The sequence below is a fragment of the Diospyros lotus genome, chromosome 7, assembly GCF_014633365.1.
Source record: "Diospyros lotus cultivar Yz01 chromosome 7, ASM1463336v1, whole genome shotgun sequence".
Lineage (NCBI taxonomy): Eukaryota > Viridiplantae > Streptophyta > Magnoliopsida > Ericales > Ebenaceae > Diospyros > Diospyros lotus.
Window position 1 is genome coordinate 12,826,424 of NC_068344.1, and position 26,223 is coordinate 12,852,646.

At 42.3% G+C, this 26,223-nt stretch overlaps 1 protein-coding gene across 1 annotated transcript in view; it reads left to right on the forward strand.

The window, feature by feature from the left end:
• Nucleotides 1–25,777, forward strand: part of LOC127806193 (uncharacterized) — an 82,409-nt gene extending 56,632 nt beyond the window's left edge. Inside the window, exon 4 of the mRNA XM_052343322.1 lies at nucleotides 25,619–25,777. Coding sequence (XP_052199282.1) covers nucleotides 25,619–25,675 — 57 coding nt within the window. The 3' untranslated portion in view covers nucleotides 25,676–25,777. The remainder of the gene's footprint in view (nucleotides 1–25,618) is intronic.
• Nucleotides 25,778–26,223: the final 446 nt, after the last annotated feature.

Sequence of the window (26,223 nt, forward strand, 5' to 3'; positions counted from 1 at the left end):
AATGAACGCCACAAGATGAAATCTTGATAAGTTCAAAAGTAGTTCGTTAAAGAACCAAAGAGAAAACTCTCACTAATGATATTGTCAAAAACTAAATTCCTCTCGAGTTACATTGGCTTATATAGCCGATCACCAATCCTAAACTAGAAGGAAATAAATCAAATCCTAGGCATAGTAGGAATTGATTATAAGAAGGAAATAACATAATCTGATAATAAAGAAACAAGAATTATCTAAAATAGAAAAGATTTAAAAACAAAGTAGGAAATAAGGGAATTGGTCAAATATTCAACCATTCCTTTTTATGTGCCTGGATCTTATCAATCAGTCATCCCCCGAATCTTGCAATCTTGTCAATCAATCAACCAATCAATCAATCAACTCCCAATCTTGCAATCTTGTCAATCAATCAATCAACCCCAAATCTTGCAATCTTGTCAATCAATCAACCAATCAATCAATCAACCCCAAATCTTGCAATCTTGTAAATCTTCTCAATCATTCAATCTATCAACCCCAAATCTTGTTATTGGGCCTCCATAAATGCTCAACAGATATTGGGCCTCCATTAATGCTTAAATTGGGCCTCCATCAATGCTCAACAGATATTGGGCCTCCATTAATGCTCAACAGATCTTGTGAGGCTTTAGCAACTTGATTCACATCAAAAGCATGTTGGGTTGTGAGGATGGAATAACCTAACCATGCTTGCATGCATTTTCCATTACATAGACTTGTTATGCTTGTATTTACTTTGCATATGCACCCTTACTGAGCTTTTGAGCTCATGAGGTTTTATCCTCCCCTTGTAGTTGTTCTTATGTCAAAGGAGAAAAGGAAAAGTTACAAGCTTGTGGTTGAAGCTCATGATGTATTATACTTTTTGTTGTAAATTTATGGCTTATGGAAGCCTAGGTTGTGGTATTGATTTAAGAAATGTAAACTTATTTGATTGATAATGGCTTTTTAAAGCCAAAGTTATGAGTGTATTTTCTTTGAAGTGTTGATTTTAAATTGAAATGAGATTGAGGTTTATGGCATGTTGAAGCCTAGGTTAAATCTCACTTTTGGTATGAATTGTTGTGGAAGCATCAAGGGTGTTGTTTAAGCCTTAATTATGGAGAAATAAAGGCAAAAATTGAAGGAATGTTAAGTATTTTTATTCATTTTAATTTATGAAAAATTTGGGGTTTAAATGCCCAAGAAAAAAAGAAGGAAGAAAAGAAGTGTGGAAGGCAACAGTGGTAACAGGCCCAGCAGCAGGGCTCAGGCAGCAGTGGGCATGGGCAACAGGCGCGCGGGCCCCTAGGCACGCCAACGGGCCCCGCCGACCAATTTTTTTTAGAATTTGGAATTTTTGGGGATTTTGGGGGCATTTCTTAATTGATTTTGGGCCCTGGATGAATTTTCAAAATAAAGGAATATTTCGGGTTTTTTTTTTGGAGAAATGCCAAAATTTTGGAAAATTAAAAATTTGAGTTTTTCCTTCAAAATTGGTAATCAATCAATGAATTGATTTTAATAGTGATTTACGGAGCCCGATAAAATTCTTGGATGGAAAAAGAATTAAATTCAAATGAGAAAATAATGATTGGGTGTCTTCACGAGATTTCTTTTTAACCAAATGCGATGTGATTAAAGTCCAATTCTGCTAGTAAATCTTGGGGTTAAGGGAAGGGAAGGACGAGCCTAGTTCCCACCTAGGGTGTTTCTTCTTGAAACATGGTCTGCCCTTCATCAAAGACCGGGCAGGTGGACAATTCGGGTAATTGTTCACGAATAACACCCCGTAAGTGGGAGCGGGGCATTACAGTAGGATAATTTCAAGAAGAAAAATAAAGGAGGGTGAGGATTTAATCTCCAAAGAAAATCAAGGGTTGAGATTTAAAGAGACTAGGTCTCTTGGATTGTGTTTCTCTAAAGACTAGAGATGAGTTCTCTTAAAATCAAAGGCTAAGATTGAGTTTGGGAGAAGCACAAGGATTGTGCTTGTATTTGAGGTAGAGATGGCAAAATGGGCCTAGCCCGGGACCGGGCTAGGGCCAGCATTTTGCTGGCCCATTTAAGGCCGGGCCGATTTGGCCCGGCTCGCTTAGCCTGGTGGGCCAAATGGTGGCAGGCCGGGCGGGCCCGCTAATCGGCCACAAACCCCCCCGCCCCCCTCAGCCTCGCCTCTCGCCCTCGCCTTCACCCTCACCCTCTGTCGCCCTCGCCCTCGCCCTCACCTCGCCCACTGTCTTGCCCTCGCCCTCGCCCTCGTCTCACCCTCGCCCATGCCCCTAGCTCTTGCCCTCGCTCGTCGTCGCTGTCGCCCTTGTCTCGCCCTCGCCCGCGCCCTCGCTCGCCCTCTTTCTCGCCCTCGCCCGTGCCCCTCGCCCTCGCTCTCGCCCTCGCTCGCCCTCTGTCTCGCCCTCGCCCTCGCCCTCGCCCGCGCCCCTCACTCTCGCCCTCGCCCTCGCCCTCGCTCGCGCCCCTCGCTCTCGCCCTCTGTCTTGCCCTCGCCCTCGCTCGCCCTCTATCTTGCTCTCGCCCTCGCTCGCCCTCTGTCTTGCCCTCGCCCGCGCCCGCGCCCCTCGCTCTCGCCCTCGCCCTCGCCCTCGCTCGCCCTCTGTCTTGCCCTCGCCCTCGCTCTCGCCCTCACCCGCGCCCCTCGCTCTCGCCCTTGCCCTCGCCCTCGCCCGCGCCCCTCGCTCTCGCCCTCGCCCTCGCCCTCACCCACGCCCCTCGCCCTCGCCCTCACCCTCGCCCTCACCCGCGCCCCTCGCCCTCCCCCTCGCCCGCGCCCCTCTTTCGCCCTCTGTCTCGCCCTCGCCCTCTATCTCACCCTCACCCTCGCCCTCGCCCTCACCCTCACCCTCGCCCGCGCCCCTCGCTCTCAGTCTCGCCCTTCGCCCTCTCTCGCTCACGCCGCCTGCCTCTGGGCCAAAAATGGTATAAAAAAAAAAAATTTGGGCGGGCCCGCTTGGCCCGCGGGCCCGTGTAGGGCCAGCAATCTGCTGGCCCATTTTTAAGGGGGCCAATTTGGCTTGGCCCGTTTTCCATCTCTAATTTGAGGGTTGAGATTGAGTCTCTTGAATCAAAGAAAAACCAATGGCTAAGATGTAATCTTGAGTTTTGGCATGGATTGAGTAAGAAATCTCTATAAATAGGGGGTTGAGATTTTAGTGCAAGGTTTTCCCACATGTTAAGAGAAAGAAAGTAAGAAGAAGGTTAGGAGAAGGAAGAGGAAAGGCAAGCAAGAGGTAAGTCTTGAGTTAAATCTCTTCTAGAAAATAAGTAAGTTTCATTCTCTTTCATTTCTTTAGTCTTCAAGATCTTAAATGCTTTAAGAATATTTTTCTTAAGGTGGTTGAAAGCCAAAAAGAGAGTCTTGGCCAGTGGAAGCTTGAAGCTTCAAGAAGAAAAGAGGTAAGGGATAACCCCAAGTGGTGGGGGTTTTGCTTGCATTTGTACAAGTTTTGAATGAGTTACATGTAATGGTCTTTTTGCATGTTTGTGTTCTAGTGGACCTATGGCCACAAGGAGGACTAGTGATGAGAGAGGGGTTGGTTGGTGCCTTAACCTAAGTGGTTATCAGGGCATGGAGGACTACCCATAATATGCATTGCATTTGCATTACATGTTTATATTCTCATGTTACATTTACATTTGCATAGCACCCTTATTGAGTATTGGCTCATAAGGTCCTTTGACCTCTATGTAGGTGGAGACTCATCTAAAGGAAAAAGTGTTTTGGAAGGTTAAAGGTAATGAAGAGAGGAGAAATGCATGTGAAGTATATGTATTTTGTGGGTTTAGTGAGTAATGTTGTATTTATTTTGTTAAATATGTAATGAATGCGCCGCGGCCCGCGCGGCCGTGCGCTGGGTGGCGCAGCTGGCTGTTGCCCGCCCTTCCTTACTGCTTGTTAAGGTTTTTATTTTTTTTATTATTTTTTTATTTTCTATTTATTTAAATATAATATACTATTTTAGAAATTTCTGAAATAAATTATGTTTAAATAAATAAATAAATGAGTATTTTAGCCTCCAAATTAATTATAAAGTTAATGTAAAATTGAGGCAATTGTGGGAAAATTCCAATAATTTGGCAAATAAATAATGGAGTATTTTCCTTAAATTTTGAAAAAAATCTTGATGTTCTATTTCAAAATTTATTTCCTAAGTGTTGGAAATTTGAGGTATTTTGAAATAATTAAAAGAAAAATCAATGGAGATTTGATAAGGAAAATTTTATTAAAATTTTTCCAAAGAAAGATTAATCCAAATATTTTCCAAAGGAATTGGAAGTGAGATAAATGGGTTAATGGTTGTGTAACGACCCGCTCCCACTTACGGGCGCCACCGGTAAATAATCGACCGGATGACTCACCCGACAAACCACAACTGAAGGGTTGGACTATGTTTCAACAGGAAACGCCCTAGGTGGGAACTAGGCTTCGTCCTTCCCTTCGCTCCACTCAGGAATCAGTCCCAACTTAAATAAGAAAAATCCAGCGGACTAAGCCCCGAAACCCGAGTGAGCTTCACCTCTCTTCAACTCGCCCCATAGCAAGCCAGAGATGACCCAGGCACAAAGCTAGCATACAAACACTTCGCTGAGTATTGGGGATTTATGAGAAGATACCTCGCTGATCTTTAGTCGGTCCGAACTTGGCTTCAACAACTCAAGCCACATATAAATCGCGCAGACTCACAATCGTCTATCTCACTGATAATTACAACAATTAGATACATCTAGGCTCAATAACACATACATTCAATTACATGAATACAAAAAAAAAAAAAAAAAATTACAGGAGATTACACCACAACACATCTCAGGTAACAAGCTAATTGCCACAATAGCCTCCCGGCACCATCCCTGCTTGCATCTGGACTTGAAACATCTACACATGAGGTAAAACCTCATGAGTCATAAAGACTCAGTAAGGGTGCAATGCATGTAAATATGAATATAATCATGTTTATGTATGCCAAATGCATGCAAATGATGCTAGGCTCACACATCCTCACAACCCACTAAGGTTTGAGGCCTCAACCTATCAGTCCCCACCACTAGTCCTCCTTATGGCCACAGGTCCACTAGAGCTTGCATCACACAAGATATAACCACTACATGCCAATGCAACATAAAAACATTATCAAACACATTTACCAACTTGCAAGGCCACCTTCACATGGGGCCATCCCTTACTTGACTCGAAGCCTTATCTCTGTCTCGGCACGAACTCCAGCCCAAATTCCGAGTTCTTCTAGGATCACCTGCCTCCCCAGTTGAACCTAGATACAAATACACACAAACCCAATTCTATCAACATCCGGCATTAAACCAATGCCCTCAACTTCGCCACACACACACACCGTCAAAACCATCCATCAACAATGTCTCCAAACAACACTAACCACGGCATACACCAGCCGTCAATAATTTCCAAACAACTCCGACCCAGGGTTTAATTCAACAATTAATTATTCTACAAAATTTAATATTTCACATAAAAGAAATATTTTGAAAAGAATTAAATAACTCACCTCAGTTAATCTGGAAGAGAAAATCGGCTAATCGCCCACATTGGCATCGCCTATTGGACCGCCATAATTCCCTCGGGTTCCCATATCGAACCTCTGGCCCACTCCTCGAGCCCCAAATCAATTTCCAGACTTTTCCCCCATTTTCTGAAATTTTTCGGGATTTTCTCCTATTTTCGAGAATTTTCCATATTTATTTTCTATTTTTCTTTTTCTTTTTTATTTTTCCCTTCTTCACTGTTCTTCTTCTTCGTTGGCTTCCCGCGCTCGCCCCTGCGCTTCTTGTTCTTCTTCCTTACACACGGCCGCCTGCTCCAGCCGCCGTCCATGGCCACGTCGGTCGCCGCCCCAGCACCACCACGTGCAGCGCCTTCGGCCGTCGTGCCTCCACTGCGAACCACCATCAGACGGCCTTCCGCGCGCAGCCATCACCACCATGGCCGAACCAGCTTCCAACGCCGCCACTGCAACCGACTGCTCCAAAGCCTCCAGCCGCTGACGCCGCCTCCTGCTCGTGTGACCTCGCTGCCTGTCACCTCCGTGCGCCACTGCACTTACCGGTGCTGCTCTGCCCGATCTCCATGGCCGCCATCGCTGCCTCCATTCGCGACCATTTTAGCCACTAATGGCCGCTGCAAATCCGGCAAACACTGGCCGGCCATTGGCCCTCGACGGCTCCAGCTCCCTCTCGCTCGCCATTACTCCCTGCCTCTCTCTCGCGAGCTCTCCCTCGTGATCTCTCACTCTCGGCCATTTCAATTTACGGGGACAAAGGAAGCTTCCTGGAAGCTCCCTCACGCCCACAGTACACACACACACACACATATATATATTTATACAAATTACACAATAACCCCTAAATTTCTTAATTATTTCACTTCGGATCTACTAATTACACTTAAGACTTTCAATAATATCATTTGGGCCCTCCAAGACCTAAATTAATTGCTCTTAAGCCACTCAAAATCTCAATTTATTCGAAATTAATATACGACTTTTACTCGAAAATATCGATTTCGTCCATGCGCCTGCACAGGACATCTATTCGACCCGAAAACGCTTCAGGGTTGCCTTACTCAGAAAACCGAACCACCCCTAGGGTCCCCTCAGCTTCCAAGAGGTCCCCTCCAACTATTCAGTATTGGCACCCACTCAGGCTTATACAGAATTTATTCCAAAAATTATTCCCGGTCGGATTGCTTCCAGCGTCATCATCCTCATCTCGTGATGCTCACCAATCTCTTTCCCTCTTCCCTGGACATCCAAGTCTCAAGGCACTCTCAGCCGTCAATTCAGCAATTTTTATTAATTAATTATCGAGATTGACCCTTGGCTTCCCGGACCACCCGAGGTCCTGACAAAATAAATCCAAATTTATTTATTTTTCAATACCATGTAATACCGGGTATTACAGGTTGGGGCAACGAAAAGAAGAATTATTTTCTTATAATTAAGGCTTTATGCCATAATTTATATGAAGCAAGCGAGTTAGTTTATTTCTTTCAATCCTGGGAAGTCATCCTTAGCTCTTCATTAAAGAGCTTGATAAGGGGTGACACTTTGCGAGGTTCGGGTTTATCTTCGCAGGGTCGTTTCGATATTTCCCGAATCCTTGAGTGGAGCGAAGAGAGGGCAAAGCCTAGTTCCCACCTAGGTCGTTTCTCATTGAAACGTAGCCGTCTCTTCACCTTTGCCCTAGCGTGTGAATAGTAAGCTGGCTATTCGTGAGTAACACCCGTAGGTGGGAGCAGGGCGTTACAGTATCCAGCAACACCCATTGGGGAAATGTGGCTACACTATGAGGGTAACTTCCCACCCCATCACAAATATCGATATGCCAACAATATCATGCCAAATGAAAAGAATCCAATTATCGATGCAATAAAACATGTATAGATATGACAAAATGAACATAAATTGCATATAATTTGACAACCCTTGTGAAAATCATCCTTAGTATAGGCAAGATATATCACGTATAAATTTTTAAAGAAAAATCACTCACCTTGACTTAGCTTATTGGGCTACCTAGGTATATATGCCTTACCTCAAAATGTGTACCCAGGTACATTTGCTAGCCAAAATTTTTGGAATATCAATAAAACATCATTTCCTATTTTTTCAGATTTTTTCCACATTTTCCCCCCTTTTTTCTTATTTTCTTACCTTTCACGCGTCTGCCACGCGCCCGTAGCCACTCACTTGGCATGTGCCTGCATGCGCCGAAGGCCAGTCGTCTTTTCTGACCATTCCTTCACTGCCAACGATTTGTTTATGCTCCATTCTCCTTGGTTTCTTCTCTTCTCTTGGCTTACTCGACCTTTCAAACCCCATGGAACCATCATTGGCTCGAAACAGCCGGTCGAACACCCTTGTTTTGGTCGTTTAATGCTCGAATCCAGCGACTCACAACCTTTTGGCCAAGCTTCATAATGTAACAGCCAGGGTCTACATAGCAACGTATTGTTCGGTTCAGGTCGCAACCAATGCCCGATTTTATCGCTTTGGGATTTAATCCCAAAACCCGCGTCACTATGTAGAACACCTTCCGCACTTATATGCCCAGTTCCCCCCTTTTGCATGGTCGATGTGAGATTCGCCTAAGGTGCTTACACGCACCCCCCTAGGGACTTAGCGTCCTCGCTGAGGTTTACCCCACCATCACGCTCAAAGGCTCGGGGGTCGGCTCTGATACCATTCTATAACGAATGGGGTCTACATAGCAACGTATTGTCCGGTTCAGGTCGCAATCAATCCCCGATTTTATCGCTCTGGGATTTAATCCCAAAACCCGCGTCACTATGTAGAACACCCTCTGCACTTATATGCCTAGTTCCCCCCCTCCCCTTTGCATGGCTGATGTGGGATTCGCCTAAGGTGGTATCAGAGCAGAGGTTCGAGTCAAAGTCTCCCGTACACACATAGGATGTTGGGTAGAACTAGGACCTAAGTCCATTATTTGGGTAGGTTAGACCCAAGTAGATATTATTTTCTGACCATATGTGGTGATGCAAGAAGATGAGTGGTAGAAGAGGATGACCACGTACCCGCTATCAGACTGGTACAACTCATGATGAGATTCCTGAGCAGACCCATGAGACGCCTGAAGAGATTACTAGAGATGAGTATCGTCAAGAGATGGACGAGATGAGAGGTAAGCTAACGAGGCTGATACAAGTAGTGAATACCATAGCTGCTGATCAAGGGAGACAAGGGTCTCAAGAAGCAGGCGAGAGTAGAGGTGCACTGCCAGTCATTCCAATAGTTCCAGTTGCCCCAGCAGCTCCAGTGGTGACAGATCGTAGGACCTAATTATTGAAAAATTTTATGGCCTTCTGACAACCCGAGTTCCATGGTGGCACAGATGCTTCAGCGATAGAGAATTGGATGTTGGCAATAGAGAAGCACCATCGATCGATTGGTTGTGTTGATGATCATCGGGTTAGACTCATTACCTTTCTACTTCGAGGAGATGCGAAGATATGGTGGGAGACTACCTGCCAGAGGTTTGGAGAGAGAGAGCCGACTTAGGCTGACTTCCAAGAGGTGTCTAATGCGGCATATTATCTTACATGGGTCCTAGGGCAAGAAGGATTTAACCGAGGTGCCAGTAGTTCGAGATTTTGCCGTTGTCTTTCCTGATGACCTACTGGGATTGCCTCCCCGGCGAGATGTGGAGTTTTCTATTGAGTTCTTACCTGGTACCCAGCCTGTATCTAAGGCTCCGTACCGAAAGGCGCCTAATGAGCTTAAGGAGTTGAAGACCTAATTGGAAGAGTTGATAGAGAAGGGTTTCATTCGACCCAGTTCATCTCCTTGGGGTGCACCTATTTTATTTGTGAGAAAGAAAGATGGATCGCTAAGGCTATGTATCGATTATCGCTAGTTGAATCAAGTGACTTATCAAGAATAAGTACCCTTTACCCCGAGTGGATGATTTACTAGACCAGCTACGAGGAGCTAAGATATTCTCGAAGATTGATTTGAGATCGGGTTATCATCAAGTACGAGTTAGAGATGAAGACATTCAAAAGACAGCTTTTCAGACTCGCTATGGTCACTATGAGTTTGTGGTGATGCCTTTTGGTCTGACGAATGCTCCAGCCATTTTCATGGATCTGATGAATCGAGCCCTTCATGAGTATTTAGATTGCTTTATTATTGTGTTTATTGATGATATTCTAGTATACTCACCCAGTGTAGAGGAGCATGAGGAGCATCTTACCTTAGTATTGAGGAGGCTTAGGGAGGAGCAGTTATATGCCAAGTTCAGCAAGTGCGAGTTTTGGCTAGATCGGATTGGATTCTTGGGTCATATTGTGTCTAGAGACTGTATTTCAGTGGATCCTGAGAAGACTAAGGCAGTTATGGATTGGTCGAGGCCAACGACGGTGACGGAGATTCATAGTTTCTTAGGACTTGCTAGCTATTATAGAAGGTTTATTGAAGGTTTTTCCCGTTTATCTTCCCCAATGACAAAGCTGACGAGGAAATGAGTGAAGTTCGAGTGGAATGATGAATGTTAGCGATCTTTCCAAGAGTTGAAAGGGAGGTTGACTACTACGCCAGTTTTGGCTATTCCAAAGAGTGGAGAAAAGTTTTCGGTATACAACGATGCTTCCCATTCTAGTCTAGGATGTGCATTGATGCAAGAAGGGCGATTTAATGCTTATGCCTCAAGGCAATTGAAAAGACACGAGATGAACTATCCCACTCATGACTTGGAGTTAGCAGCAGTGGTATTTGCCTTAAAGATTTGGCGACACTATCTATATGGAGAGAAGGTGAAGATCTACATCGACCATAAGAGCTTGCACTACTTATTATTGCAAAAGGAGCTGAATATGAGGCAGAGGAGGTGGATCGAATTCTTCAAGGACTTCGACTGCGAGATCTTATACCATCCGGGTAAGGTAAATGTGGTAGCTGACGCGTTGAGTAGACAAGGAGCTTCTATAGCAGCTTTGATGGCGCATGAGTGGATATTGCTTGAGCAGTTAAGCGCTTTGTCTATTTCAGACATGGAGGATCGAGCTATGGTGAGTTGTGCTTACATGAGAGTTCAGCCCAAGTTGTTCGACAGGATAAGAGCCTGACAGTTGGAGGATGAGCACTTAGCTCGAGTACTTGTAGATGTTGAGAGTCATACGTCCATGGGGTATTCTATTCGAGATGACGGTATTCTTCTTTCTCATGGCCGTGTTTGCATTCCTGATAGTGAGGAGCTTAGGCGGGAGATTATGAGTGAGGCGCATAGGAGCCATTACACCATTCATCCCAATGTATCCAAGATGTACCAAGATTTGAAGAGACAGTTTTGGTGGAATGGGATGAAGAGAGACGTGGCTAAGTTTGTGGCCTAATGTTCTGTCTGTTAACAGGTGAAGGCCAAGCATCAGAAACCTGCAGGGTTATTGCTACCATTGTCGATCCCGAAGTGGAAATGGGATAGTGTGGCTATGGATTTTGTAATGGGATTGCCCAAGGACGTCTAGAGGCTATGATGCTATATGGGTGATCGTGGATCATTTGACCAAGTCAGCTCATTTCCTGCCAATCAAGAAAACGTATTCGATGAATAGGATGGCTAGGCTTTGCAGGACGCTTTGGGTACTCGTTTGAGATTCAGTACGATATTTCATCCTCAGACAGACGGTTAGTCAAAGAGGACTATCAGGACTTTGGAGGACATGTTGAGAGCCTGTGTATTAGACTTCGATGGCAGTTGGGACGAGCACTTACCGTTGGTGGAATTTGCTTATAACAACAGTTTCCATTCGAGTATTGGCATGCCACCCTACGAAGCTTTGTATGGCCGACCATGTCGTTCACCTATTTGTTGGGAAGAGATCGGTGACCGAGCTTTGCTAGGGCCCGATATTGTGGAGCAAACGACTGAGAAGATCAAGCTTATCAAAGCCAGAATGAAGATAGCCCAAGACTGACAAAAGAGTTATGCGGACAAGAGACGATGTGATCTAGCATTCGAGGTTGGAGACCACATTTGGTTGAGAATCATGCCTATGAAGGGCGTGCGACGTTTTGTAGTATCAGGAAAACTTAGCCCACGTTTCATTGGGCCATTTGAGATTTTGAGATGAGTTGGATCCTTAGCTTACGAGCTAGCTTTACCACCTCAGTTGAATCATGTTCATAGCGTGTTTCATGTTTCGATGTTGAGAAAGTATATGCCCGATCCACAACATGTCATTGACTATCAGACACTTGAGGTTAGAGAGGATGTGACCTATGAGGAGATGCCTATTAGTATTTTGGAGCGTAAGGAGAAGATCTCGAGAAATCGATCAATCCCTCTTGTTAAAGTGCAATGGCAGTGACACTCTCAGGATGAGACGACTTGGGAGCTAGAGGAAGAAATGCGACGTTGTTATCCCTCCTTGTTCGAGTAATCAGATACGAATTTGGAGGACCAAATTCTTTTTAAGGGGGGCAGTAATTGTAGTGACCCGTGAGAAGGGCTAGGAAATTTTGAGTAAATTAAATATTTTTGACGATTTGGAAATTTGAGAATTTAAATTTTTGGGAATCAAGAGGATTTTCAACCAAGGAAAATAATTTTTGAGTAATTTAAATTTTTAAGAAGGTAAAATATCATTATTTGAAATTTCGGGATTTTTATTAGAATAAAGATTTTTGGGAGGAATTGAATTAATTGATTATGGGCATATATGGAAGGAGGAGAGCAAAAGAATTAAGTGATTTAATTTAATACAAACTAAGAGTTATTTTTGAGTTGGGACTTTGACGTATAGGGTTCCAAGGCCTCTACATATAAATTGCATGGCTTGCAATGTGGCTTCACGCCGCTGGAAAGATTGAAGGAGGCAGAGAGAGTTTTTGAGAAGAGAGAAAGAAGGAGAGGAAAAGTAGAGGCTCTACATATTGATTTTGCAAACAGAGAGTTTGGTTTTGCTTTGGCAGGCAAGTTCTCTCTTCCTTCTTCTCTTCTGTTCTCATTATGTGGATTTAAACCTCTTCAATCAATGATTTTCTTGAAGTTCTTCACGCCAATAACCTTCCCATTGGCTCTCTGTTCAAGTTCCTCCATCTACATGTACATATATATATATATTTGTATAGCATTATCACAACAATGTTTGACCCTATTGTTGATAAATTGAGAAATTCGATCCTTCTTTATTATGATTTGTTCATCATAATTTTCCCTTTGGAATGGTGTAGCTTATAAGATTGATGGATATATTTATGTATATATTTGTATGTATTGAGTTGTTGAAATATATATACGTTCTTGGATATATATATATATATGTATATGAGTTGCAAAGAATAAATTTTTTGAATTCGATCGCGTTTCTTTTGAAAAATTATCGTTGATTGATTGAAAATTCGCTCCCTTCAATGGGGTATAAGTCCTCTTAAATTATCTTTCTTAATGGTGTAGATAGTGGTCTGATTTTGGGAGTAATATACATATGTATATAATTGTAGAGCCTCTGCGTAAGATTTCAACTTATAAGTAGGAAGAACTGTAGCTAGATTATTGTAGCGATTGCACTGTAGCGCTGTTACTGTAGCACAGAAATTGATTCCAATTAATTTAATTACTTTTTTATATAATTTGATTATCCCTTCTTAATAAGTTTTAAAGTTAAATTCAAAATTGTGGTTAATAAGTTTAAAGAGATTTAATGAACAGTGATGGTTCATAAATAAATTTTTAAGCAAGTTTTATACATCTAGTTTATCCTTAATGTCATAAGACTTGAGATGTATTATATATCATTGAGTTTCAATTAAATTAAATACTATTAGATCCATTACTCCAATTAAGATAATTATAATATTGAGACAATTGCGAAATATGACACATGCATTTACTTGAGATTATTTGAGTTTATGTGCATTCATATTGTATGCACATTGAGCATGAGATTACTCGGAGCACGTCATATTGTGTGTTAACACGTATTTGAGAATTTGGCATTTATGCGGCATAGTCCGTGAGGGGATCCCATGAGCTCAGTTCTTTTGAGATTACCCACTACCAGTAGCGAGGGGCGGCAACCCTAGTAATACTATTGAGATGATAATTCTTTTATGTTCGCTCCTAGATATGGAGTAGGGGTGTTTGACCCTAGTGAGTATTTGTTTGCTGGTTATGGTTACAGGTTCAGCAACAGGCAGGTATGAGACTTCTTCTTTATATATATGGGCCTTGACCAGTTTTGCATACATACCTGCATGAGTGATGATTATTTATTCCACATCTATATGAGAACCTATACAACCATACAAGATATTTCAATATATTAATTCCCTCAAATTGAGATAAGTTATCCCTCAGTTTATAATCGGTTATCTATGAGTTGTGAGATGAGTCAATGTCGATGAGTTCGACTTTTCTTTGTCTTAGCTTTAAATTTTCTTTCATTGCTTATTACTTGTTGAGTCTAGTGACTCATCTTGTACTCTTCACCATTCCAGGTCATAGCGAGGTAGCTCTTAAGGCGGGTCCTAGTAGTAGCAATGGGGGACGCTAGCAGAGTGTACATGGAGGCCACTCGATGCCTATAAGATTTCTGGGTCATGGTTGACTAGTTTAGAGATTGTCATATATTTTAATTTCAACATTGAGGGATATCAGAGCTGACCCCCGAGCCTCTGAGCGCGGTGGTGGGGAAAATCTTAGCGAGGACGCTGAGTCCCTAGGGGGGGTGCGTGTAAGCACCTTAGGCGAATCCTACATCGGCCATGCAAAGGGGGGAGATCTGGGACCAGTTATAAGGTCGCATGACGAGGACGTCATGTGCTCAAGGGGGAGAGAATGTAATACCCCGGGAGCCCAGAGGAGAATAGTATATATTGAGGATAGGTAAGGAAGAATACAATACCAGCTAGATATCGTTTGAAGTGAATGTTGGCAAAGAACTCCCAAGTTAAGCGTGCTTGACCTGGGGTAATCCAAGAATGGGTGACCCCCCTGAGAAGTTCGCATAGGCCCATCAGGGTAAGTTGTTCCGGTCCTTCCTATAGCTCGATGCGGGATGTTACACATAACCTCCTCAAAACACCTCCAAAATTTCTCAAAACTTCTAGAATTGATCCTTGTTGCCTCGAGAGTAAGAGCCTTCTATCAACACCTCATAATTTCTCCCAAATCTCTCCGTTCACACAACTAAAACTTGCTAAAAACCCTTGTCTTTTTTTGGCTATTTATAGCAACTTCCAACCACACCCTCAGCTAATCACGGCCATGTCTTGCATCGTAAGGCCTCGACCTAGGCCATGATGGCCTTAGGCAGCCTCGACCAGTTGAGATACAACCAGAGTCTGCCAATGATTTTTGCAATTAATAGCCATGGCAGGTTTCACACTGCCATTTGTTGTTTGGTTATTCATCTTTTGTTCTTTGACACTTTGGCCCTCTTCCTCAAGCCCAAGTTTCCAGAAAATTATACTTGGTCACCCATAACTTTGAGAAATAACACTTTGTCCCAAAGTTTTAGAAAATTCCACTTACGCCCCAATAAAAATTACACTTTAGCTTATAAAAATTACACTTAAGTCTTCAAGAAATTTTCAAGTATCACAGGCTTGCACCCCAAGCCCACCTGCTCCCCCTCTCTCTTTTCATTTATTTTGCTTTTTATTTTTGCCCACAAATACATATAAGCATACACACACGCGCGCACACACCGACAACCCTTTCTTCCAATTTAGGCCCACAAACTTTAACTTTTCCACAAGCACATACACACACCCATGCTTTGATTTTTCAACCATATCATAACACATTTCATTTGACTTGTCTTTTTCAACTTCAAATGACTTTGACTCTTTCTTAGTATTTGCATTTTGGTCAATTCAATTCAACTCATTAGACTTTCCTCACTTAACTCATTTAACTTTTCAACCCTCACTTAATTCTTGCTTTAACAACTCCTTACACAACAATTAGTTTGTCTACTTATTTCCTTTCTCATTAACTTTTCTACAAGTTAAATTTCCATTGCCTCAACTTGTCAACTATCATATAAATTCACTTCCCTTTGACTATTCCATACACATTTATTCCATTTATTTTAGGCTTCTCAACAACACATTAAATATTTCTAACATATAACTTAAGCAGTGCCAAGATATATCACATAATAATAACAACAAAATAACTTAGACTTGATAAAGGGTCGTTACAAGCAAGAGCAGGGTCTGTTGAAATTCTGTTTAGCTTTTGAGGGCACCGTTTAGACTTAGCATAGAGTAACATTAATCGAGTCAAGCAATCATAATGGCTCGAGCTAAATCATTGTAGCAAGGGGAGAAAGACATCAAGTCCAAAGCAAGTCCCCTCGAGGGGATATTTGGGGAGCTAAAGATCTCCTCGCGAGTGCTCTTGGGCGACTTCCCCATATAAACTTCACTTGCCTAGCCTGTAACACCCCCTCTCCTAGAACTGCCCGAGAAGAGGTGCTACGGGGAATATAAAATAAACTAACTGATAATCTGAAATCTGATACCATGACTGAACATCTCAATCAATTGGAATAAAAACTCTTAGTCAATACAAACTGAAATGCATAAACTCTTACTGAGGGACAATCCCTCAACTGAAATATAAAATAAGATCTAATCTAAGAAAACTCTATAGAACTCAACAGACTCCCAGACATCTTTTATCTTGAGCGGCTCCACGTACACACACTACTGAACACTGCTGCTAGGCCCCACATCTGATACTCCCCTGCTAGAACGTGGAGGGGTGAAGAGTACAAGGTGAGCTACAAAAGCTCAGCAAGTAATAAGCTAGAAAGAATACTGAAGCTGAATCGAAGAATATCGATACTGATAAATAACTGACTAAACTTGTACTGTATAATCACTGTCTGATTGCATTCATAAAAATGTAATGCACATAAACTGTAAACTAAATGCAGGTATGCAACTTTGGCTCATAGGCCCACATAATCTGATAATACATACCTGTCTGATCTGAAACCTGCATACATAAAAATTGTAAGCACATACTGTGGGCAAAGCCCCTAGCCCCCTAGTTGCCACCAGGCGAGCAACTCATAACTGAGTTGAAACTGAAACTGATGGGATCCCCGCGGACAAGCCGCCTAGCGCGCATAATGCAATGCAATGCTCACATAAATGCTGGCACACGATATGTAGTGCTCCATATAAAGTCATGCTCAATGCTCATACCAAAATGTATGCACATAATCTCACAAAATAATGCTGATCATGTTAAAATAAAATAATGCTGAACATGATATGATCTTCATCTATATATTGGAATACAAAGATTCTATGAATTATGATTTATGGTATGGGTATGATTAACTTATCATGTTCTGGCTTATGAATTCAATGTTGGAAGGTATTGAATACATTGATTGAACTAAACTTGAATTAGGACTCACTGGAAGCTAAATTAGATTTCTGGAAAAGTCATCCGGATATCAGAAAGGATATCAGGATAAGAAGAAAGACATCCAGATATGAAGAAGGCTCATCCGGATACACTGACATTCAAAGAAGAAGCTATTCGGATATGCTGGGAAGTATTCGGATATGAACTAGTACATCCAGATATGATTCTGGTCATTCGGATATCTCACTGATGCGTTCGGATATAACTGGGGACTATTCGAATAAAAAATTCAACTTTTGAGGGAGGCATCCGGATATCAGGCGAGACATCTAGATATTATCTTGACCTTTCCGGATGTATAAACAAACCATCCGGATATCATACTCGAAGAACTTTAGATACATCTGGATACGATACAAGGTATCTGGATATTAGAATTTAGAGTAATAGAACTTGCAATCCAAAATGGATAAGGATTAATAGAACTTACAATCCAAAATGGATAAGGATTACTGGAACTTGCAATCCAAAATGGATAAGGATTACTGGAACTTGCAATCCAAAATGGATAAGGATTAATCGAACTTGTAATCCAAAATGGATAAGGATTACTGGAACTTGCAATCCAAAATGGATAAGGATTACTAGAACTTGCAATCCAAAATAGATGAGGATTAATAGAACTTGCTCATAACTTCACTGTTATATGCATATATATATATATACGTCTCTGCTTACTGATATAAAATCTGAGAACTCAATGAAGAACTGGAATAATCTGAAAAACTGATATGAACCTATAATGGAAGGGATTACAGGAAGAATACTTGCCTGATAGAACTCTTTGATCGAACCCTGGAGCGATCCTGAAGACTCTAGCAAGCCTCTGCTATCTCTTGGCCTTTCTATTCTTCACACGATGTGAAGTAAAGCTAAGCTATAGGCTCTATATATAGACATAAAGTCCTAGATCCCTTTCCTTTTATAACTTAGAATCCCTCTCGCAATTGAACTTGGAGACTCTCAAAACCTTCTCCTATTGGGACTATGAGACTCTTAATCCAATTCCATCTCATACATGGATTCTCATTCTTCTTTAAATACATAGTCCCACTTAATTAATAATAATACAAAAATTATTATTAAAACTCTCAAATAATAATAAAACTCCAAAATTACCTTCATGCCCTTGCATTTAATCCACAAAATAAATGCCATTTAAATGCTATTTAAATACTATTATCTCAATTAAAAATCACTAGTTTGCCACATTGGCAAATTCCTTTAACTCCAACATTAAAAAGAGATAAATGCTATTCTTTTCCTTCAAAATCTCTAAATTGCCACATTAAATAATTAATTGACAAAATCTCTTAATCAATACTTCAATAATTAATTAAATAACTCTTGAAAAAATATTGGGCCCTCTAACGGGTCATTACATAGCCAACGAGTATGCCCTCTCAGACAACTTTCTACTTCTACTTGGTCCTACAATATATTCTTCCTAAGGCATGTTATAATCTTGAGAATGAGTGCTTAAGTCCTAACAAGAGCTTTGGGACCTTCAAAGGGATAGCCCCACAAGTTATCTCTCTCATGAAGTACCAATAGCTCAAAAGGAATTACAACAAATTGAAGAAAAGCCACAAAAAGAACTCTAGGGATCTTAAAGACCTTACAAGTTTTGTGCAGGATGCTCTGCCAATTACCAAACTACCTATAATACCCGGTATTACATGGTATTAAAAATAAGTAATTTTTTGGATTATTTTGTCAGGACCTCGGGTGGTTCGGAAAGTCCAAGGGTTAATCTCGATAAATTAATTAATAAGATTATCGAATTGACGGCTGGGAGTGCCTCGGGACTTGGATGTCCAGGGAAGAGGGCAAGAGATTGACGAGCGTCTCAAGATGAGATAAATGACGCTGGAAGTAATCTGATCGGGAATAATTTTCGGAATAAATTCTGTATAAGCTCGAGTGGGTGCCAATACCGAATAGTCGGAGGGGACCTCCTGGAAGCTGAGGGGACTCTAGTGGTGGTTTGGTTTCCAGAGTAAGGCAACCCTTAAGTGTTTTCGGGTCGAATAAAGGTCCCGTGCAGGCACAGGGATGAGGTCGGTATTCCCAAGTAGCGGTCGGCTATTAAATTTTGATAAACCGAGATTTTGAGTGGTTTAATTATAATTAATTTAAGCATTGGGAGGGCCCAAGTGTAATTAGTAAATTCCTAAAGTGCAATTAATAAGTTGCTTAAGTGGAATTAAGTGTGATTAATGGGGATTTATGTGTAAATTAATTTATATATATATATTAGTAGAGGCGCGCTGAGGAAGCTTCCTACTCTCTCTATTTTGAAATACAGGGAGCAAGTGCCGAGTGAGAGAGATGAGCTCGAGAGAGAGCATTGCCGAGAAGAGAGGGAGCCTTGGCCGAGAGGGAGAGAAACAGAGATCAGGGAAGAGGGCCGACGGCCGGCCTGAAGCAGCGGCCATGGAAGCCATCCACGACGGCAGGCAGCGGCGACCCAAAAACAGTCGCATTGAGCCGCGACCAAGGAAGAGCAGCGACTAGCGAGGGTCGTGATGGTGGCTGGTTGCGATGTTCAGAGGCGGTGTCGATCTGAGGTGGTGGTGGCTAGAAGTGCGACTGCGGCTGGAAGCAGCAGCAATGGCGGCTGGACACGTAGGTGTTACAGCGTGCTGGTGCGCTCACTGGGAAGTCCGGCCAGTGGCGGTGGTCTCAGTGCTGTCGGTAATGGCCGACACTGATGGTACCAGCAGCGGGGGTGGCCGGCCGAGGCCAGTGATTATTGCAGCAGCAGTGCGTGCAAGCTGCTTGGGAGAGGCTGCCATGGCTGCTCGCGATGGCAGCGGCCAAGGTGGGAGATGCCGGTTCGGGTGGCGACTGTGCGACGATTGGAGGTGGCCGGTGATGGCTGAGATGATGGCAGCGGGGGTGGCTCGCGGCCATGCGGGGAAGCTGCTGGCCGAGAGGAAGGAGAAGGCGCACGCGGGAAAGGCCAGAGAAGAAGAAGACGATGAACAGTAAGGGAAGAGGAAGAATAAAGAGAAAAAGAAAAATAAAAGAAAAGAAATAATGGAAATTCTGGAAAATAAAGGGAAAATGGAGAAAAATCTCGAAAAATTCTAGAATAATGGGGGAAAGTTCTGGAATTTAAATTGGGGGCTGGAGGAGCGTGTCGGGAGCTCAGAAGTGAGATTTTGGGCACAAATGGCAGCTCGAGAGGCAACGTCGCTGTAGGCGTTTCCGAATTTCTCTCCAAATGAGTCGAGGTAAATTAATAATTTCTTCCCCAGTTATTTGCATTAAGCTACTTAATGTAAAATAGTTATTTGTGGGATTAAACCCTATGTCGGGGTTGTTTGGAAAATTGTTGATGGATGGTTTTGATGGTATGTGTGGCGAAGTTGAAGGCATTGGTTTAATGCCGGATGTTGATAGAGTTGGGTTTGTGTGTATTTGTATCTAGGTTCGACCGACAAAGCAGTGACTCTAAAGAAGCTTGAGGTTCAGGCTGGAATTCATGCCGAGACAAAGATGAGGCTTCGAGTCAGGTAAGGGACGGCCCCATGTGGCTTTGCAAGTCGGTAAATATGTTTGATAATGTTTTTATGTTGCATTGGCATGTAGTGGTTATATCTTGTGTGATGCAAGCTCTAGTGGACCTATGGCCATATGGAGGACTAGTGTGGTAGGGGCTGATAGGTTGATGCCTCAAACCTTAGTGGGTTGTGAGGATAAGTGGGCCTAGCCTCATTTGTATGCATTTGGCATACATAAACATGATTATATTCATATTTACATGCATTACACATTTACCGAGTCTTTATGACTCATGAGGTTTTACCTCATGTGTAGATGATGCAAGTCCGGATGCAAGCAGGGATGGCGCCGGGAGGCCGTTGTGGCAACTAGCTGAGTTGCCCGAGTTATGTATTTTTTTAATATTGCTTGTATGTAGCCAGGGGGCGTGGTGTATGTATACCCTTGTGAGTAAATGTCTGTGTTTTTGAGCTTAAAGGTATTTAATTGTTGTAATCATCATAGTGTGATAGATGATTGTGAGATTGCTTGTTGAATGTGGCATAGTCGGTAAAGCCAAGTTTCGGACCGAGTCAAGATCAGCAAGGTATGTTCTCATAAATCCCCAATACTCAGCGAAGTGTTTGTATGCTAGCTTTGTGCCTGGGTCACCTCTGGCTTGCTATGGGATGAGTTGAAGAGAGGTGAAACTCACTCGGGTTTCGGGTCTTAGTCCGCTGGATTTTTCTTATTTGAGTTGGGACCGATTCCTGAGTGGAGCGAAGGGAAGGACGAAGCCTAGTTCCCACCTAGGGCGTTTCCTGTTGAAACATAGTCCAACCCTTCAATTGTGGTTGTTGGGTGAGTAATCCGGTCGATTATTTACCGGTGACGCCCGTAAGTGGGAGCGGGTCGTCACACTACCTCATCAAAAAGGCATTTAGCTTCAAGAGAAAATAGGCCTCATTCGCCTCCAATACAGTTGTATATACCACCTTGGGTTTCTCAAGGGCCATTGTAATACCCGATATTACATGGTGTTGGAAAAGAAAGGATTTCCAGTTATTTTTTAAAGGACCTTGAGTGGCCCGAAGAGCCTAAGAAGTGAGTTTTGAGAAATTAATTAATAAAATTATTGAATCGACGACAGAGAATGCCCCGGGGCTTGGATGTTTAGGAAAGATGGCATGAGGTTGGTGAGCATCTTGAGGCAAGGCTAATGATGCTGAAAGCAATTAGATCGGGAATAGTTTTCAGAATAGTTGTTGTATAAGCCCGAATTGTTGATGATACCGAATGGTCGTAAGGGACCTCCAGGATGTCAAGGGGACCCTAAGGGTGGTCTGATTTTGTGTGTGAGGCAACCCTAAAGCGTTTTTGAGTGGATTAAAGGTCCTGTGTAGTTGCATGGACAAAATCGGTCTTTCCGAGTAAGTGGTGGTTATTAATTTTCGAAGAAATCAAGATTTTGTGGCTCGATGGTAATTAAATTAAGGCCTTGGAGGGTCCAAGTGCAAATAAAAATTTCCTAAGTGGAATAAAGGAAATTAATGTGTAATTTGTGTAATATATATATATGTATGTGCGTGAGCCCCAAGCATTTTGAAATTTGATTCTCATTTGGGAGCATTTTGGCCGAAAGATGAAGTGACAGAGAGAAAGACAAAGAGCATATGGAGAGCGATCGAGATAGAAAGATTAAGAGCCGGGGTCGAGAGATAGAATGAGAGGCAGTTGTAGCGGCGTCGGCCATGGCAACGGCCACAGGTAGTTGCTAGCGGCCGAAATGGCTGAGGCAGAGGTGGTCGTGCAATGGTAAAGGGCGGCCGATGGAGGCCAACCGATGGACAGAGGCAATGCAACAATAACAACGCGTAGGTGGCTGCTCACGGTAGCAGCGGCCGGCCAGTGGTTGAGCGACGGTGAGAGGAGACCATCGGTGGTGACGCTAGTAGCAGCGGTGGTCAACAGTGGCTATGCACAAAAGATGTTGTGCGAAGAAGGCGTCAGGAGGAAGAAGAAGAAAGAGAAAAGAAAAGAAAGGAAAAGAAGAAAAAAAAGAAAATAAGAAAAAATCTGGAAAAATCAAAAAAATAGGAAAAAAATCCAAAAATTCCAGAAAAACTAGAGAAATTTCTAAAAATTATTTTGGGGCTCGAGAAGCATGCCAAAGGCTTGAAGGTGGAATCTGGGCGCAAGGTGACAGCTAGGGAGACGATGCCATTGTGGGGGTTTGGCTGGATTTCTCATCCAGATTGGTTAAGCTTCAACCAAGGAGGCAATGATCCTATAAGAGTTCGAAGTTCAGCCGAGCGTTCTCTGTAACGCCTCACTTTTCAATTACACAGTGAAGCAATAAGATATTCATTATATGCTAATAATGACCTCGGGCGTTATTGGAAATCCTTTATCAACGGAAGCAAGGATCGAACCTGAGTATGCTAAATAGCTAGGATTTCCACAAGTTTAAATAAAAATCCATCACGCACCCACATATCAAAAAGTTATAGCAACTTCACAATTACATCCTCAAGTATCTTAACTGCTATTTACATTACAATATTGGGATTACACGGGTACACAAACAAATCCAACTCTAAATCAGCCAAGCGCCACCTCTGAATCCTTGCTCGTGCTGGAACCTAGAGCCTGAAACGCTTGATACTTCCGACAAAGCTGGGACGAGGAATGTCCCAGGGGTATGAAACACCCAAGTTAGATTGTTACATCTAAGTGAGTGGTACAAGGAAAGAAACTATGCATGCAAGAGCAATATGCAGTTATGCCAGGAAACAAGCAGAAATAAGTATAAACCTTCCAAGACCATATCAAAATAAAACCTCCCCGAGTCACCATCATCCCTTCCAGCACTTGTGTCAAACCTCACAGCCTCACCTCCAGGCTAAGCCCCACCTCTATGCATGTGGTCGTGGTCCAATCCCTCAGCCCCACCTCTAGGCACGGGATTACGAGCCACCACTATGCCCGTCGGCACTTGTGTGAAACAGCTCAGCCCCACCTGTAGGCACGGGATCGTGGTCCAACCCCTCAACCTCACCTCTAGGAACGGCCCCACCTCTGGGCACGGGATTACTACCCCAATCCTCGTGATGTTCCCAACAAGCAGCCAACAAGTTCCCGATCCACCAATAGCAACCATCACCAAACAACATGTTGAAGACAAAGCAGAAGGAATATGTACAACTAAGGAATATCAAGTAGGCACGGCCTCACCTGGTGCACAAACCAAGGAAAATATAATATGCAATCCATAAGCTATGAGCAAGAGTAGTCATGTTTAATCCCATCGACGAATCACAACAACAAACTCCGTGATCAAGCAACATAGGAAAGAAATGCTCGAAAATAGGGAAACATGAGATGTAAGCAACAACCATCCACAAGTGGAAACCAAGAGTGATCAATAGGAATCAAGGAGCATGCATAATAACCTCTCACAAATGAAACCAAGAATGATCTAGAGGAAGCATGCATGAGAACCACTCACCTTGGTCGTTTTCCCTTCGATAGCATGATTTACAGCCCTGTTTCTTGCACTAGGGGTTGTTTCTGCAGAAATCATGGATTTAAGTAAACCAAACCTTGAATATTTTATACAGGGTTGTAGGTAATTAAAATAGGAGAACAACGGTGAAAATTTCAGGCCAATCGGAGGCCGGATGAGCCCTCACGGGCCCCCGAAAGGGTGGCCACGCGCTGCCCCTTCTCTATTTTGCAACCCAAAATTAAAACGGCCATATATTGCTCATTTTAACTCCGATTTTCTCTCCATTTGAACCTACGAACTCCCCTTTCAATGTACTACGATCCTACAGAAGGAAAAGTGGCTTAACTTTTAGGCTTCTTCCCCATTTTTGGTGTTTTCCAATCTGGTCTCCCTACTTAGCTTCTTTTACCTTCTTCTTTTGGCTTCTTCTTCTTCCCTTGCTTTTCTTCTCCTTTTTCCTTCTACGTGGTCCAATTCTCCACCCCTTTTATAGCCTTTTTATCTTCAAGCTTATCTCTTTTGGTTGGCTATTTTCTTCCTAGCCATGATTGCTTATCTTTGAAAAACTTACCCTTGATTCTATCTTTCCTTTGAAGATTTTACTCTACCAATCCAATCCTTCCATCTACCTATTACGTGACCACTTATTCAACCCATCTTATCCTTACCTTTTAGAAATCCAATAAGATGCTTCCAAATTCCACTTACTTTTGAATTAAGGGGTAAAGGTAATCATGGTTTCCTATCTTTAAGACTTTTGAATAAGATCACCCAATACAATCTTTCCATCTCAAGGCTTCTCCAACAAGCCTTTATTATGACAATAAGTCTTCCAATGAAAGTTTACCAACTCATGCCACTGAAGACTTTTGGGGTAAGAATCATAATTACAACTTTTGAATATTTCCTATTTTGATTCTATCTTCCAAAGCAAGCTTCTCCTTTCTTCCAATCTCCAAATACTCCTTCACGTGGCTTTAGGATAAGTTCTATCATTCTTTTCTCTTGCAAGCCAAATACAAATCTTCCAAGTCAAGTCTTCCAAATTAAGCCATTCCAAGACTTATTTACTTTTGACTTTAAGGGTAAAAGTAATTATTATCATCATAAGCTTTAGGACTTTTAGGGATAATCCTCCAATCCCATCTTTCCAACTCAAGCCTTCTTGAATAAGCATTTATCATTGCAAATATTCTTATTTGTTGGAGAAGTTATCCTTTGATATTTGCATTTAAGTCCCTAAAACCATTTCCATTTACACTTAAGCCCAAAACTTCCATTAAAACACTTTATTGCATCACCCAACCTTTACATTAAATTTTTGGGGTATTACATTCTCACTCTTGGCAAAAGAGGATTCGAGCCAAGTAAGGAACGCTCCTAAGGGTGACGACCTTGTGAATGTTTGATAAAATCGATAAATATATGTTGTGTTATGCATATTCTATAGGTGGTCTAGCAGAGTCCTATGGCCATGAGAGAGAGACTAGATGCATGCTAGGGTTAAGATGAGAGGTTAATGCCTCGAAGATGTGAGTTCGGAAGGCTGTGATGCCTCACCATTCATGCATACTTACTTGTCATTGCATCTCATATATTATTTTGTTTACATTCATTTGCACCCTTACTGAGTCATTGTGACTCATGTGATTTTACCTTGTGTTGTAGATATTTCAAGTCCAGATGGAAGCATGGATGATGTCGGGAGGAGGAAGTGGCGACTAGCATTGTTGCCCGAGTTTTGTATGTTGTATTTATTCATGTATATATACATGTGTGTTGAATGTATATGTTGTTGGACACTATATGTATCTAGTTTGGTTGTAATTAGCGTGGTGTATGTGTGATTTTGCCGATTTCTTGTTTTATCTAGCGTTTGTGTGGTTGAGCCAAGGTTAAGCTTGAAAATAGAAATTCCCATAAATCCCCAGTACTCAATAGATTTGTGATATGTTGTTTGTATGCCTGGGTCACCTTTGGCTTGTTTTGAGACTAGCTAAAGAAAGGTGAAACTCACTTAGGTTTTTGTAATACCTGTGAATTTTCAAAAGACTCAAAAGTAAATTATCTTGGGGCAAAAATGGAATTTACAGATAAGTTGAGGTTATAGGGTAATTTCTTATCGTTATGAATGACCGAATTGACTACAAGGAGTACCATGGAGTCGAGATGTCTAAGGAAATTAATATCGCATTGACGAGCATTTTGAGGCAAGATTTATTGCATTGAAAGAAATTGTATCAGAAATGATTTTCGGTACAGCTAAAATACAG